The 17,232-nt window shown below is 43.1% G+C and overlaps 1 protein-coding gene across 1 annotated transcript in view; it reads right to left on the bottom strand.

Annotated features, from left to right (window-relative positions):
- akt3a (v-akt murine thymoma viral oncogene homolog 3a) overlaps nt 1-17,232 on the bottom strand; it is a 49,431-nt gene that overhangs the window by 6,575 nt on the left and 25,624 nt on the right. Inside the window, exons 4-11 of the mRNA XM_076075727.1 lie at nt 14,328-14,453; nt 10,437-10,548; nt 7,338-7,482; nt 6,449-6,580; nt 6,168-6,233; nt 5,196-5,264; nt 2,960-3,082; nt 2,154-2,282 (exon numbers count right to left, since the gene is read on the bottom strand). Of these exons, the coding sequence (XP_075931842.1) occupies nt 2,154-2,282; nt 2,960-3,082; nt 5,196-5,264; nt 6,168-6,233; nt 6,449-6,580; nt 7,338-7,482; nt 10,437-10,548; nt 14,328-14,453 (902 nt within the window). The remainder of the gene's footprint in view (nt 1-2,153; nt 2,283-2,959; nt 3,083-5,195; nt 5,265-6,167; nt 6,234-6,448; nt 6,581-7,337; nt 7,483-10,436; nt 10,549-14,327; nt 14,454-17,232) is intronic.

Genomic DNA, 17,232 nt, shown 5'->3' with positions numbered 1-17,232 from the left:
TCAGCCAGAGAGAAGAGAAGAAAGGGAGAAGAAAGCAGAGTAAAAAGAAGAGAAGATTAAAAGCAGCCGTTAGAAAGAAGGTCTTGTCCTGTCCTGGTCCCTATGGGGCAGCCATGTGGCAACTAGATGCTGCTTGCGGGGCAGGGGCTTTGGCAGCCTGGACAGGACTAGATGGGACGGGACGGGCACACACAGCCTGTGGCTGTACCAGCCCAGATACCCAGCAGGCTACTGGGAACACAAACACACACCTCATATACTGGGCACGGTTAACATACACTCACATATGTCGGTGTCACGCAGAGACCTTCTATCTCCGAAGTGTCATCATTTGGATATGATTCATGCTCATGTTCATGTTGAATGTTTTACTAACGGCTGACTGTGCTGCTAGGTTTATGGAAAATGTAGTTACAGTAAAAAACATTTGAATCACAATGCCCGACGTAACAAAATAAAAACAAAAAATAAATAGGAAAAGTCTGAATCTGAGAAAATAGAGACAAACACTCCATATGTGTTTTCTCTGATACGGGTTTTCTATCCCTTAACAAGGACTTTCCCACAGCTTATTGTTCATTAATCTTTCTGTATTTATGACAGTCCTTGAAACAATCATTCGAAGAGTAATTCACTTTACAGCGTTGTGTTGCTGAGGTATCAGTGTATGACTTTCTTCGGGCAGACACAAATCCTCTTTATTCACTTCTCATCTGCCCTTTGCAGTGACGGCAAACATGGGAACTGTCTGAATTTCACTCCTGTAACCCTGAAATATTTTCTCTCCCTTCTCATCTTCCTCTGTCTTCAACCCCCACCTACCCCTCTCTCTTTTCTATCCCGGCTACTTTGCATCTCTGTAACTTGGCTCCGAGCAAACTGTGTTATTTTTACACGCGGGCGGGCGAGCAGAGCGTGCGGGCGGGTGAGTGGCGGCGGCGGTAGTGTAGATTTCCAGGTTTTTTCCGAGCACCTTCCTCCAACCTCGCCCATCTGCCGCCATCTGCCTCGCTTTAGCCTGCACTTTCTACTGCAATCACACACACAGCACACACGCGCACACACATAAATGCACACAGACGCACATCCTGTGAAAAATAACCAACAGCCTCCAATCAGCTTTTGGCACGCAAAGGAAGGGACTCTAAAAAAAAAGCACAAAATGCTGCGCCAAATTGTCCTCCATACTTTTTCAAGTGGGATATACACTATGCCTCTCTCCTCCTGCCTTCATCTCCACATCTACATCTCCACCACCCACAGTCCTGTAACGCTCTCGCCAGTTGATCTGCTGGCCTTCAAGTGAAGCAGCGCTGATGGCTGGACAGCGGATGGCTGCAAAAAAACTATTACAAGAATGTAGTTATTTGGTTGTGTGTGCGTGTGTGTGTGTGTGTGTGTGTGTGCGCCGTGCCCTTTTCCAATCCAACCAACACCCTCATTCACACGCATAAGCTGCATATTTACTGTTCACCCTGATATTATGGAAAGTGTTCGCTTGTGAAATCTGCAAATTAAAATGTACATGCATAAATTCCACTGCAAGAAGGTTTCAAACATCAGAGTCCTTACAAAACTCAGGGTATTATGGCTACGGGGCGGTGAGAAAGTACATCACTTCATGACTTAAGGGTACGATGCATGTGTAGATGCCACAGATGCGTTCATGTATTACAAAGTCTCAGTCTGTTTAGTTTACAGAATTTAACACACAGTCCCTGAGATTCATTTATCAGTTGATTATATTATATTATAGCATAGGTCCCTTTTGATTTGATGCTGATATTTAATCCTAAATTACTTTTCCTAGGGTTGTCAGTAGTTGTAGATGCTTGGACAATATATTTGACCGTATACTTCATACCTTACTTTTGGTTGTTAAACACCCAGAAATTGAAAGTTATTCTATTATTGTACTCTTAACTAACTGCGCTATAGGACTACATATTGTAAAGATGGGTAATTGGTGGTGAAGATCAAAGCAAGAGGGGAGAGGAAGACTGAAGAAGTGGAAATGGTGAAAGAGGTAAAAATATATTCAGTATTATGATAGAAACATCTTAGAGGATGAAGGTAAAGCAAGGAACCGAATAAAGCGAGAGAGAATTCAAAACAGAGAAAACAGAAAACAGATAAGAAAACTAAAAGGTTACCTCAGGGGCGAGGTATTCGGGCGTGCCACAGAAGGTCTTCATGGTAGCAGCGTCTGTGATGCCCTCCTTGCAGAGGCCGAAATCTGTGATCTTGATATGGCCATCCTTATCCAGCATCAGGTTTTCCAACTGGAAGGTAAGCAAAACACACATCATATCACAAAACACAACTTTCACCATCAGAATCTGAAACACTGAATCTAATATTTCCTTCTCGTCAATCGTGGCTGAGAATCAACACTTTACAGCTTCTCTTTGCTTTAATACTTTTTCTGTACGGTATAAGGTCAAAGAAAACCATATCGCATTACCCCACACAGTGGCAGTACACACACTCAGACAGACGCACACAAATGCAGAGGAGGGAAATAAACTTCAGGCGTGTACTGGAGCCACTCAACCTTTTAATTTTAATGGCTGAAGTGTTTTTCTCACTCTCTGTCTGCTTTTTCTCCTTTCTGTTTTCTTGGCTGCTGGAAGCAGGGCTGGGGCCAAGGCTGCCAGGCAGACGCTCAGACAGAGCCATCTACCTCTCTACCTCTGTGGCAACAGCACCCCATCCCTTCCTCTCTCCTTCCCTTCCTGTCTCCACTTCTTTACCGCTTCATGTCTGTGTGAGCTTGTCCCTGTCTCGCTCTTTAATTACCACACATCCTGAGCCCCTCCTCTCCTCCTGGATGAAAAAAAAACAACAAACTGTGGAACACAAGGTGGGGTTGGGGGCTACAAAAAAAAGTTTTCCCTCAAATATCTGATCCCTCTAATTCATGCCCCCCAACCAGCCTCCCCTCTCTGTTTCTGTTTACCTTGAGGTCCCGGTACACAATCTTGGCTGAATGCAGGTAGTCTAGAGCCGAGACGATCTCGGCGCCGTAGAAGCGCGTGCGCTCCTCGGAAAACACCCGCTCTCTTGACAAATGGAAAAACAGCTGCGGGAGAAGGAGGGAGGAAAAGGGAGGGTGAGAGAGAGGGAGAGACAGAGAGGGCGGGGGAGGGAGAGAGAGAGAAAGGGGAGAGACAGCAGGGACGGCACAGCAATAATTACTGATTTATTGGAGGAAATTAGCACAACACAAACTGGCTGCCCGCACCATATTGAGATGATAGATAGCGGAGGGGAGGGTGAGCGAGGGGGGGGGGGGGGGGGGGGAGTGTGTAAGGGGTGCGCATGGTGAGGGGCTGGGTAGGGGGGGTGGGGGGTCTCGGAGGAGGGCGGGTGGAGGCGCTCGGCAGCTGGCGCCTCATCTAGCAGCCCCCCTCGCCATGCACACACACTCGCATACCTCTTCCACGTTACCCTCTGGGCGAGGTTGGCACGGTGCTGGCGTGGAGTTCGGCAACGGGGGCCAAATCAAGGGTTTAATCAATACACCAGTCTAGTTAAAGACAGGCCGACCGCCGCTGCCGCCGCCGCCAACACACACCCCACCCCCCCCCCACCCCACCCACCCTACCCATTTCAACTGCCTCCAGTGCAGCACTCATTAGTGGCCTAACTGGCCTTGCCCCCTGAGCCTCTGTCTTCATTTGCTCAATCCTCATATCCATCTTCCTGTTTTTGGCAGGAAGCTCACTTTCGTACTTAAAAAGAGTACGCAACTCGTTTTCTTCACTAGGTGGCGCGACCTTCCGTTTTTTCCTTCATCTTGCCTTTTTAGTCGCTCACCTCACATTCCCTTAATCTCTCTCTCTCTCACTCTCTCCCTAGCCATCAGTTGTCAAGTTGTCACTGTCACACAGCTACACATGTGGCACCAAAATGACACCAGCCTGCTGCGGCGCACCAGTCAAGTCGTACAAATTACCCATGAGGCCAAGGGGCGCACATCTACCCATTAATTGTTCAGGGAGGTTTGCATATGGCCGCTGGAGTGATGCTCACAGACCACCTTGCTCAAATGGTGTCCGTGTGTAATGTGTGTGTGTGTGTGTTTGTGTGTGTGTGTGGCGGGGTGCGGTGAGAGGGGGTAACACGACAGGTGGGCCTTCATCAGTGTACTGGCAGCTGTGACTGTGGCAGGTTTGTAATGGGTTGTGTGTGTGTGTGTGTGTGTGTGTGTGTGTGTGTGTGTGTGTGTGTGTGTGTGTGTGTGTGTGTTGTGGTTGTTTGTGAGGCATGTGTGGTCACAATTTGTCCGTTGAGGTAAAAATTTGCTGTGTGTGTTTGTCTAAGTATGTGAGTGTTTGCTGGTGTTTTCTGTATGTGTGTGTGTGTGTGTGTGTGTGCGTGTGCGTGTGTTTGCTCAGGCCTGGCACTGGCTGAACTGCCTAACTATCTGGGAGGGGAGCAGGTGACAGTTACACTGAGGGAATGAACCAAGATTGCAAAAATGGCCCGATTAAAAATCTGAGAAATGGAAAAGTGGGGGAATCCAAACTCATTTCGTCTCCGACTGTCATTCTGGCTATATCTGCCCCATAGGTGTGTTCATAAATAGACACGAGCAGTTCAGGGATGGAGCGGATAGGAGAGACGAGAAGGAAAGCGAGAGGCCAGTTGGTTGGCAAATTAACTGTTAGAAAGCAATCGAACAGTCAAACTTCACACATCTCCACGTACACTATATCTCACCATGAAAACACTGTTTATTTATCTGTGAGACATATTTAAAAAAAACAAAAAAAACAGGCGATTGTTTAAGAAACCATCCTTGAAATCATATATAAAAGAACTAAACTAAAAAAAGCAGTATTTTGGTAAAGGAAAGGGATACATTATTATTATTGAAAACGCTTGTAATAACCGTGATACATAATTCGTATTTTAGACAAATATTTACACAAAAAAATGTAAACAAAAGAGCTAAGAAATGTATCTTTTTAAATACCGGTAATATGTAGCCATTTTGATCTGTTTTTACACAGCTTAGAGCTTACAGTGGAATAGGTGCTTCATCAATGTCAGTTGGTGTTGTGGAGATGTGGTTTAACTGTCTGTTTAAAGCAGTAACACAAAGATGGGTAACCACATACAGCACAACCATCATGAAAGTGTGTGTGTGTGTGTGTGTGTGTGTGTGTGTGTGTGTGTGTGTGTCTTACCTCTCCTCCATTCACATACTCCATGACGAAACAGAGGCGGTCTTTAGTCTGGAATGAATACTTCAATGACTGAAACGAGAACCCCACACACACACACACACACACACACACACACACACGCACACAATTTGCCCCGATTTAGCCAGATTATTAAATCTTACAATATATAGTGGACTCAAATGATCCCACAGACCAAAGGGGAAAGTAGTGCACAAGTGATTGTTACAAACCAAGGGTTCATTATTATAATACATTTACTGAAACAATAGTTCTCTCTTATATTTCTGTGCAGAGTGATAACTTGAATAGCATCAAACATTGTTTTTTGATTTTCCATATAACACATTATGTAGTCGTCTTCTATCGACACTCCTTACACAGAGCACAGTGAAGTGAACGAGAGAACCATTTTGTACGCAGCAAGAAGTCTGTTCCCATTCGAGCTAAAACAGCAGGAGCAGCAAAACGTGATCATTCATAGCTTCAAACAGTTCATGTTGCCTATTCCAGGCAAATAGGTGCGCGTTTTCTGTCGAGGGAGGAAGCTGCTAAACAAAAGAACAGTTGGTCGGAGTCTCTTTGCGGCTGCAGATGTGACGGGGGTAAACTCAGATGCGATTGCTCTCACAACAGTGCGCGTGTGTACGTTCATTTATGTGTGTGTGCTTTTACAGGGAGTGTGATAGAAATGAGCAGCGGCTTATGTGTGTGTTTGTGTACATCAAAGACATAGTGTAAAGCTAACAGATGCGGTCGTTAATGTACAACAATTGGGTGTCTAACTCATAATTAGCCTCAAGAGACTCAGGTATGTATAGGATCAATATGCTGTCTGCGTATGCGACATGCGCTCTTACAGATGTCGGCACATTTGCATGAACACAGATGTCTGAATCTAAACCGTTTGTGTTGAGTGTGTGTGTGTGTGTGTGTGTGTGTGTGTGTGTGTGTGTGTGTGTGTGAGGTACTTACAGTGAGAAAGGGGTGTCGGGTGTTTTTCAGTACTCTGCTTTCTGTGAGTGTGTGGGCCACTTCATCCTGCACAGACACGGTAAAAACATTTTTAATCAGCCAAATGAATAAGAACACAGTTGAAGAGCACTCCATGAAACGCAATAAAAACATCAGATACTGACATCTGACACCGTCCTCAAAATTAAATGTAGTCAGAATAAATAACTGAATACATTTCAGTAAAAAAAAAAAAAAAGATGTAAAGCTCGATCAGTAGACGAACAGTCAGCCAGACTGACCTTGGCGATGATGATTTCTTTTTTAAGGATTTTCATGGCGTAGTATTTCCCGCTGGCCTTTTCTCGGACAAGAATTACTTTTCCAAAGGTTCCCTTTCCCAGCAGCTTCAGGTAGTCAAAGTCGCTCATTGTCTTGGGGAGGGGAAAGGCAGAATGTCAGCAATTCATCTACGCTTCGAGGTGAATAGTTGATGGGTTTCGATGTCTTAATGTCCAACTAGTAGTATAGAGCAGTGTATTGTTTGAAATGTTTCAATACTACTGCCAGTACAATATGTTTAAGTACAAATACCTTTCTTTGAGGAATGTAATCATAGTTTTCTACAAACTCCTTTTTTCATTTGCCAAAAGAAGCCACACTTCTCAAATGCCAAATGTTATCTAAACACAAGCAGCCAAGAAATAAATACAAATAAAGCCTAATTTTGCATAATTTTAATTTAAATCAGGAGTTGATCAAGTCAACAAGATTACTAGTCTGACCTGACAGCTGATGCCAACCTTCTCTACTTGATAGACATTAATACTTAGTGCTCCGGATACATTTCGGTCAAAAAAGTACAAAGTTTCAAAAGCGACAGATCCCAAGCATGGCAGTGTTTGTTTAATCCTTTGCTCTGTTGGTCACAACGCCATCACATTCAGTAGTAATGTTAATGTTCCCTCTTGGATGACATGTAACTATCTTAGTGACCCTCTGATATTGCGTCTAGTGCTACTGTCAGATCAAAACTTCCCCTTGAACAACCCTTTGATATATGACAAGATATACATTGAAAAATTGATTTCTACTGACATTAATGAATCATTTCTGTATTTTGAGTATTTAGTGTGCGAGAGTATGTGTTGGTATGTATGTGTGCGCTCCTGTTGTCTCTGGTGTTGTTACCTTGCGTTTGTGGTGTGTGGTGGAGATGTCCATCTCCTCCTCGACCATGTTGTCGATGTTGGAGGTGGGGCTGCACTGAAATCTTTCCTCCTCTTGTCTCTGCAGCTTGTCAGCCACCATCTGGATGGCCTCTGTCCACTCATCTCTGAGTTTACGACACACAACAAGACAAGGTTCAGGGAAGCAGCATTACCAACACCTACTGTATCCCATCCACTGCTTCTGACACACATTACTGTTTGATTGGATGAAAATGACTGAGACGTGATCCTTTATATTTCCTTTTTTAATGAAATCCAGTGTTCTTCCATGTTGGGAAGGTCCAATTTAGAAATGCAAAAATAAGTGTTTTTGACAGAAAACTAATCAGAAAACATTTTGATAATCCATTTATCATTTTAGTAATTTTCTAAGTAAAAATATCATATTGGTCATAATGTGATAATAAACTGAATATCATGGGGGGTGGAAGTGGTGGCCAAATAAAACAAGCAATCTCAACATGTCGCTTTGAGCGAAGGGGACTTTTAACAGGCACTAATCAAAAAAAAAACCTAACATAAAATATTGGTCACAGATTCTCCTATTGGATGGCTAGTGCACTAATTTAACCAGGTTTTTGAAGGCGCTAAGGTGTTTACAATTAACATAAATGCCCATTTGTTCAACAGAGAGGAAACATGGTCAACTAGAGAATCAACCAAATGAGCGATGATCATGGTGCAGAACTAATGCCTACCAGTCTGTGTGTGTGTGTGTGTGTGTGTCTGCGTGTATCTAAATGTAAATGCACATCCATGCATTAGCGGGAACAATGCATTGTTGTTTGCTAACATTGTTCCTCCCCATTGACTTTCCATTAACGGTGCTGTTCAACATCTGTTGAAATGAAATGTGTGTGGGTTTGATTTTGTGTGTGTGTGTGTGTGTGTGTGTGTGTGTGTGTGTGTGTGCGCGTGAGAGACCATCAGCTGTAGCAGAAGGCCCGCCATGCATCAGGATTTGTAGACACGTTAACTGTATTTAATGATGATGAATATAAACAGGGCCAAGCTTCCCTCTGCTCTGAAGAAGAGAAGAGAAGACTGAACTGAAGTTCAGTTTCTTAGATTTCTACGGTTTTAACTCCAGAAATTATAAATCTAGTTAATTGCACATAAGAGGATCATATAGTTTATCAGTAATGTTTCTGATTTTAAACATAAAATTAAAATATTGAAAATTTTGGTTCCTCAGGACAGAAATTCTCTCTTGATTTCCCCCCCATTGAGCTTCACTAAAACAATGTTAATCCTGTGGAACTGTACAATATTTACATGTTAGAAGAAAACAATAAAGAGCCGTAACGAAGGTGAACCAAAGATCATATTCAAATATTCACATATCCTCTGCTATCCGGAGAAGCAAGTAGGGATTTGAAAGTTTGCACTTTCAAATATACTTACTCAGTGTAAGCCGCGAGGAGATCATAATAATGAAACCTGTTTGACTCCCAAACGATCACCCCTGTGTCTTTTGTTTTGTTTTGAGTTAGATGCCCATATGTTTCCTTGAGGGATCTGGAAGAACATCCATCTGAACCTAAACAGAGCAGTGTTTTTAAGATCTGAAACCCCTTTCTACTGCAAAGACTTCTGAGTGTACCCTACACACTCCAAAACAAGGGCAAACTCAAGTTACACTCCATCTACAACAATGGAGCACACTATTTGTGGCACCCACGAGGTGTGTGCGTGCAGCAACATGAAAAGCAATGGGAACTCTCTCAAGGTCAGGCAGCAGATAAATGCTCTCTCCCTTGGTTAAAGTGTTTTTTGTATAATGAGTTTTTTTTTTTTGCTAATGAGAGATAATGGGCCTGCCTACAGTTGGGCACCATGCCAACATGTGCCACCCTCTGCTCACGGCTGGTGCTGTGGTAGTTGGAGTCCTGCCAGCACTGGTACAGTACAACAAATACAGTGACACACACACATACACACACATACACACAGAGAAACACAGACACCCAGTTGTGGCGCACACACACACACTTCTTTCCAACCCACTTAAACTTCAATGATGCACACGTCTTGCACACACACACACTTCTTCAACAAAACATACACACATCTGGAGCTTGCATTTGTCCACTTGCATCTTGTATACAACTTGACTTTATAAAATACAGAAAGTTATTAGCTTTATGTTCACTACTATGCTTATTTGATCATCTGGAGGCAAAACTATTATAAAGCAACAAATAACAGACAAAGTTGGACAGACAGTTGTAACACACACACACACACACACACATTAAAACCTGCACAAACTCAAAGGATGCACAGAAGCATCTGTGGTCTTCTGGGCAAAGCTGTTCATTTTCTGGAGATAAACACCTCAGCTCCTCGGAAAGGAACTGAGCAGCTGGAGAATTTATGCCAACGCTACTTGAAAGGTCTCCTTTCCACTCTGTCTCTCTTACCCTCTCTCGTTCCCTCACACACACACACACACACACACGCACACACACACACACAGACCCCCCAAAAAAAATATACAGTACAAACCTCCTCACACAAAACCTCTGCCCTTGATGATGCAGTACTTTTACCCACAATAAAGAAATGATATATATTTATATTTATTTAGAAATTGTAGTTGAACTGGAATTAAGTTTAACATCCTCCGCCAAAGTGGGATTTCAGAAATGCCTCCTCAAATATTTGAAAAGAAAAATATGACTTTTGAAACACTTGGGTGTTTTAACTGGCAGGTTTTAACTAGATTGTATGTATGTATGTATGTATATATCATCCAAACTGCTGCTGTGAGATAAACACCAGGCGGTCTATGATAATAAGGGCAGTATGCATTCAATAACCCATTAGTTAAAAATAATCTTAGCTCTAACCTGTACATAAAAAGGCTTATTTTTCACTTCTGGCTTTAACGACAGCTCTGGCTAAATAATACAAATAGCATCTCAACTTGAATAAAGCCAGACTTCACCTGATGTACAAGATTGGAGCGCTCATTAGACAGATTTACATCCTCGTTGATAACTGACCAACAACAACTGGAGGATGCTCTGGACTGGGAGTGTTTTGGGTCACTGACCTCTCATCAGGCGAGTCCACATGGAAGGTCCTCTCTATGACTGTGGTCCACTGGAGGCAGCGTATGATGAAGGTGTTTGGCTTCGGCCTCTCCGTCTTCATCAGCTGACATTCTGAAACAGGCAGCCAAAGGGACAGTGCAGTACAATTACAACATGTCTGCACCAAAGAGTCCAAAGACGGAGAAAGAAAACAGAATCACAACTGTAACCATGTTAAAAGTAACCTTTCTGTTTACCCAGACTTATGAGTAGTTACGATGTGTGTGTGTGTGTGTGTGTGTGTGTGTGTGTGTGTGTGTGTGTGTGTGTGTGTGTGTGTGTGTGTACAAGTTGTTTATCAATGTCTTTTATGAGGGTTGGTGGGTTTTTTTCTCTTCTTTATCCAATTATTTTCTTTGTATTTCATTCAACATATTCTTCACTCCATCCTGCATGAATGTACTTGCAATACAAAGCTTACTGGTACACTTGAATAGAACATTGGTATTGTTATTAGTAGTACTTTTCCTACAATAACGATTTCTGTTTTATATTTACTTTTCTGCTGTGAAAAAGGCCTGTAGTATAAATGACGCAGGCCTACTTCCTGAACTTAAACAGCCCATGTTGCTATTTACTGCACAATTGAGAAAAGATGCAGCTTGGTTTTAAATTCGTTAGTTTAAAAATAGGCAATAACTTCAGCAGCCACCGATGATTCAAATAAAGGTGCTTTCCTGTGCCAAGGGATATTATGTGTTGCTGCACATAATATCCGAAGAGACACATTTTTGGGAAAATGGGCAATACAGTAGGCCATTATTACACAAATGCATAATACAGTACACAAACGCAGAAACGTACGCACACAAAGCCAGATGGGGCTGTGAGCTCGCTGTGGGAAGGAATGCATCTTCATTGTCCCTCAGCAGTCTCTCTGGTTATTGGGGACAAGAGCTGATGTAAAAGAGCATAATGATCCATCTTCTGTACTCTCATCTCCCCCTCTTCTTTGTTCTACATACATCACCCTCCATTCCCCTCTCCCCTCTGTTCTCCTCTTGTCTTCTGTCATTCTCTCCTCCACTCCTGTCCTCTCCTCTTCCCCCCCTCTCCATCCTCGGCTATCCCTTCTTCCAATTACTTTCTGTTTAAGTGTGGCACAGCACAGCACGTCATGGCTCAGCCTAAATATAGAAAGGAAGGTTAATGACAACACCACTCAGGTCGTACACACGGCAGACTTTCAATGTAAATTCTCACACACACACACACACACACACACACACACACAAGTTACTACCTGACTCGTGAACATGGCCTGCTGCGCTGCCAGACAACAAGGTCATGCTATGGTTGATGCCAAAAAACACACACACCCACGCATGGACAAACACACACACACACACGTAAAACTGATATTGAAGTTTGAATGTTAGCTGAAATTGGGTTGTTTGCCACAGGAGGCCATTGTGAAATATGTGTAGCAGTTTAGTGGGTGTATGTGAGTGCATGCATCAGTGTGTGTGTGTGTGTGTGTGTGTGTGTGTGTGTGTGTGAGAGAGAGAGAGACTGGCTTGTATGCATGAGTCCCTCTGCAGGAAACAGGCCCGTACATCTCTGTTCCATCTGACCACTTCTGTTGTTCACACACACACACACACACAAATAAACAAACACACACATACACGCGCACACGCCACCTGGCCTCCCAGCTTTGGGCAACAGATGTGGCAATGCCAGTGCTGTGCCAAGCAGCCGGGGCCGGATGTATGGCCTGGCTTGTCCTTCTCACAAACTCTTTTCCTCTCCCCTTTTTCCTCATTCTCCAATGCTGTCTACGTCTCCTCCTCCCTGTCTGTTCAGCGCTGATGATCCTCCTCTCCTCCTCCCTCATCCTCCCTTCCTCTCCCCCATATTTCATCCAAAAAAGCCTCACTCTCTCCAATCCCTCTCTCCATCTCCCATCCGTTGCTCTCCCCCATAATCATCCTTCCATCTCTGTCCTCTCTCTTCTTCCTTTCCCCACCCCATGCATCCAATTTTTTTCTTCCCCTGCCCTCTCCGATCAACTCCCATTGCTCATTCCCCACACTTGTCCTCCCTTCCGGACTCCCCATCTTTCTTTCTCCTCCTCCGTCCTTTGATGTACCATTCGTTATCATTTTCTCTGAGGTATCAGCTTGTATTCTATCATTCGTCATCATTTTCTTTTCTGTTTTCGCCCTCGTCTTGCACCTCCAGTATTCTCCTGTACTCTCATCTGCCTCCCCTATCGTCCCCTCCATCACCAATCCTCACTGCACTGTTCTGCAGGTATTTTCACATAGCACTCCTCCAAAGCCATTCAACTAAAATACCTGACAAGATTTAACTGACTAAACCTATTAGAATGAAAATAATGATTGATGAGTATGTCCAAATCTAAGGTACTCTGCAGTATTACAATGGTAACTATGAATATATGCAAGTAAATAAAGTGGCATCTGCATCAAACCTTGTGTCAGGAGGTGAAACACCAGCTAGGCACCTATCAGATTATGTTCATGATATGGAGTAAACAATTACACAACATGCATCCATTTATTTATTAAGAGATATACTGTATGTTTTATCCAGCACATTTGTTGAAGAAAGTTATTATCTGATTGATATGTTTAACCAATGCCAAAAGTATAAGCAGTAAAAGTATTACTGTATAGATAGTTTAACTAAGCTTAATCAAATCCACTTTTTGTAATAATGATTAGAACAGCAGCCGAGTCTCGAGGGAATATAAAACCAAAAACCTGATCTCCTTCAAACATAAACACATAGACTTAGGATTCAGTTCTTAATAGCCAATAGCTGATAGCAAGGCTTGACCAGCCTTATTGTCTTTAATGTCAAATTGAAAATGTGATGTCAGCCTTAATTTTGTGAGTACTATAAGTTAGTAGCAGGTCAGTTCTGTCTTCTGTCCGATTATGGGACAGAGTTGTTGGAGTGAACACCCTTTTTACTCAAAAGATGAACGCCTGGAAAGCAGACGCAAAGTTTTACTGCCAATCTGCATGTGTTGTATGAGCAATGAGAGTTGATGGTGTTGATAATGAGACAGAGACATTAAAATGAATCTTGTTAACTCATTAGCTGGTTAATTACATATGTCAAAGACGCTGTGGAGCTTGTTAACCAGGTGCAGACAGATGATATACTGATAAATGGCTAATTAGAGCCCTCAGTGAATTCTGTAAAGCATACCAACGCTGTGAAGAATGATGACGGGCAAGATGTTCTGTCACGCCATAAGTGAAAGTGACTCAATAATTGTTGTACCATTTCACCGTGGTTCTGTGTGATGAAACCCCAAGACCATTTCAGCAACATCTCATGGCAATTCACATTACAGAGATGATCAATATAATGATTGAAATGTAATCAATTAGAGGATATAGGCAACAGACATTGGTTCATGTCGCTACTGAAGTGTCCTAGAGCAAGACACTGATTCCCTAACACCTATAGAAGTGCTGCTCTAAACTGTAATGTTCCCTGCAACTGTTCATTACAGCAGGTGTCACAGAATAATCAGAATTGTTAATTATGAGCCTACAGAGAAGTGTGCAGTATATATGGAAAAGATGCAGGTACTTGGACACATTGCTACTAGTCTCTGACTCTCTGTATACCTGCTTACAGTTTACAGAGTTTTACTGTATTCATACAGCAAAGGCGGTAAAATGTGAGTTGACATAACCAAAAACAAAAGGAAGATCCAAATTAGTTCTTCGGGAATCTAAAAGCGGGTGGACAGTGTTTTCCCCACTCAATGCTGCTGTTCTGTGTGTATACAATGTAAATATGCAGGTACAATACAGTTAGAGCAGTGCCCAGAGGGTATTTTGATACATGTGTGATAGGTAACGTACTTGCTACAGAGAAGTTATTTAGGGGGTAGGGCAGGTCTGCATCCTGAGGTTTCTCTTTGTAGCCGATGAAAGAGCCGTCTGTCTTCAACAGGAAGTAACGCGGCCGCCAGTTCTTTATGTATTCACCTAAAGAAAAAGATGAAGATAGATTTAAGTCAAATACGTTCAATCAGACACACATGAATTCAAATCATGAGGGCAACAGTGATGATGCTGCTGAAGGCAATTGTGCACTCAGGGGTAATGAGGATTATGACGATCATGATGGTATATTGAAAGTATTAATAGCAATAATGATGATGATTTTAAATACAGATTTTATTCCCTTGACGGATAAAAGCCTGTCCACCCAATTCTCATCTGTCCAAAGAATATCTCACACTCACACACACACACTATCTCTATGTCTCTCACAGTGCTTGCCAGATTCAGATCGGATTATCATGTAAAAAATGACAAAAACATGTTTACCAGCACAACAAGCAAACTATCCATGCCAGGAACATCATCTGGCTGATACATGGGCAGGTGTCGAGGTGATGACCCCTCTACCAAAAAGACACACACATACACACAAACACACGTATGAACTGACAATAACAACACTCACACTCACTCTCTCTCTATCACACACACACACACACACACACACACAAACCACTGGTCGCCAGCAAGGGGGGAAGAAGGGAAGAGGGATGAGATAAGATGAGATGAGACAAGATGAGATGAGACAAGATGACATGAGATGAGATAAGATTACACATGGAGAATGACCCTTCTTACCAACACCGCAGCAACAAATAACAACATCTGTTGAGCAGCTGGTGGCAGAGTATTACCCAACTGGCTGGCACAGACTGGCACTAAGGTGGCAACACAGCTTTATGAGATGACCCACTGCAGGATTACATGAGTGTCAAACATTTCCACACCACAGAGGCGGATCACACAAAGTGCACACGTGTGTGTGGATTCACACATAGTTGGATGAGTGTACAATGAGGACATATAGAGGGATGAAACTGCGCACACATGCAGAGTACGCGGCTGAAGTAATACTGAGACACACATCTCCGATGAAGGAAACTGACAATCTCAACACTTTGCAAAGCCGGGAGCTGTGTAAACATTTCACTTTCTCATTTCATCAACAACAGAAATAAAAACCACAGAAGGAAACCAATGTTCTCTACCTCTCGACTCCTTTTAATTAACCAGCGATTCGTAGATATGCACACACACACACACACACACACACACACACACACACCTTGTGAAGACATAGTCTGCTAATAGACAAAGATGCATATGTGCATGCACACATACTCGCACTCGTAACAGACAGACATGCACACAACAGCTCTGATCACCTTCTTTAGGCTAAGTGTGTGTATGTGTGTGTGTTCTATTTGTGACATCCATATAGAGCGGAAATGACAGCAGGCCGTGCTCGTTAACACGTCGCAGAAAACCACCTGCTCCGTCAAAGGGACCATGCGACTGCGGGCCTGCCGGTACCTCTGGGTGCTGCGAGTGGTGGAGGTGTGTGTGTGTGTGTGTGTGTGTGGGGGGGGGGGGGGGGGGGGAAATAGCGGCTTAGAAGAATAAGAAAATGCTGTTGTGTGCCAGTGCGTCATCAGGATTACCAATCACACCTCTCGCTCTCCTCTCTCAATCTCTATTCCCTCTCCCATTTCCTTCTCCTGTTCTTTTCAGAAACAAGAGTATCTTCTTTGGATCGCTTGGTACTGATAGACAGAGCGCTGTGAGAGCAGCTGAATGGGGGGAACATGGAGGGAGGCAGAATGAAAAACTGTATCAAAGAAAGCAAAGCAAAAAAAAAAAAGGGATAGAAGGAAGGAGGTTGTAAGTGAGTAGAAAGAGAATATCATACATAATAATAATGATAGTATTAATATCATACATTCTGATCAAACCAATAGCTAATATAAACCTAGGCATCAGGGTTGCATTATGGGTATTTGCATCCCTGGAGAGAGAATAAATTAGCTTTAAAACCAGAAAAATCATTAATATTTTGTAAGTGTAAATTAATTCAAGTGAGCTTAACAAAATGCATTTCGTTATTTAGAAAGCGACAGTGTAAGAAAGGTCACGGTTCAGCTTAACGGAAATATTTGAGGTTGTAGTTTGTGGTGTTGGTGAACTTCACTCAATTTTAAAGTATTATACAAGTGTTTCTATTGTGTTAGGATTAAATATTTAACTAATAAAAACTAATGATGGAAAGAATTATGACCTGTAAAAGAGAAACTCTGGTTACCTTCACAGTGGACAGGAAACAGAGAGATGTACTTACTGACAAGATAGATGAGGATAAAGAGAAAGTTAAACTGATAAAACTATTATAAACTGGCAGAGATGACCGGCTTGCTGGTCCAAGTCCAGTCATTTCTCTGAGTCAGTTTCCTGATGAAGTGTCCAACCAACGGAAGCCTGTGGCTGGCCACTTCATCGCTCAGCTGTCCAGTACAACTGAAAACATTTAAGCAAATCCTTCTGGCCGGGCCTGGACAGCGTGCGTGTGTGTGCGTGTGTGTGTGTGTGTTTGTGTGAGTGTGTACACGTCCACTGGGGGGCGGGGGAGGGGACAGCCAGGGGTGGCACAGACGGAGAGAGGAGATGGACAGTTGTCCACACATGCCGTTCCAAACAAACACAGGCACGCGTGCATGCACATACAAACTAACACAATTCTGTTTCGACTGTTCCAATCCTCCAAATGATCCAATGGTGTTCTGTCAAGCTATCCCGTCTTGGCCCTGCCTGTAATGAGTCCAGCGAGCTCTCCCACTCTGGACAGCTTGTCTGGGGAGCCACATGTCTCTAGTTTGGACTGCTGGAGAAAACAGAACAGCCGGTCTCCTTCCCACACCATCTCTCT

This window comes from Anarhichas minor, unplaced genomic scaffold, assembly GCF_050575085.1.
Source record: "Anarhichas minor isolate MPS153535 unplaced genomic scaffold, ASM5057508v1 ptg000054l, whole genome shotgun sequence".
NCBI classification, from domain to species: domain Eukaryota; kingdom Metazoa; phylum Chordata; class Actinopteri; order Perciformes; family Anarhichadidae; genus Anarhichas; species Anarhichas minor.
The sequence above is the reverse complement of the archived record's forward strand: the minus strand, read 5'-3'. Positions and strand labels throughout refer to the sequence as shown.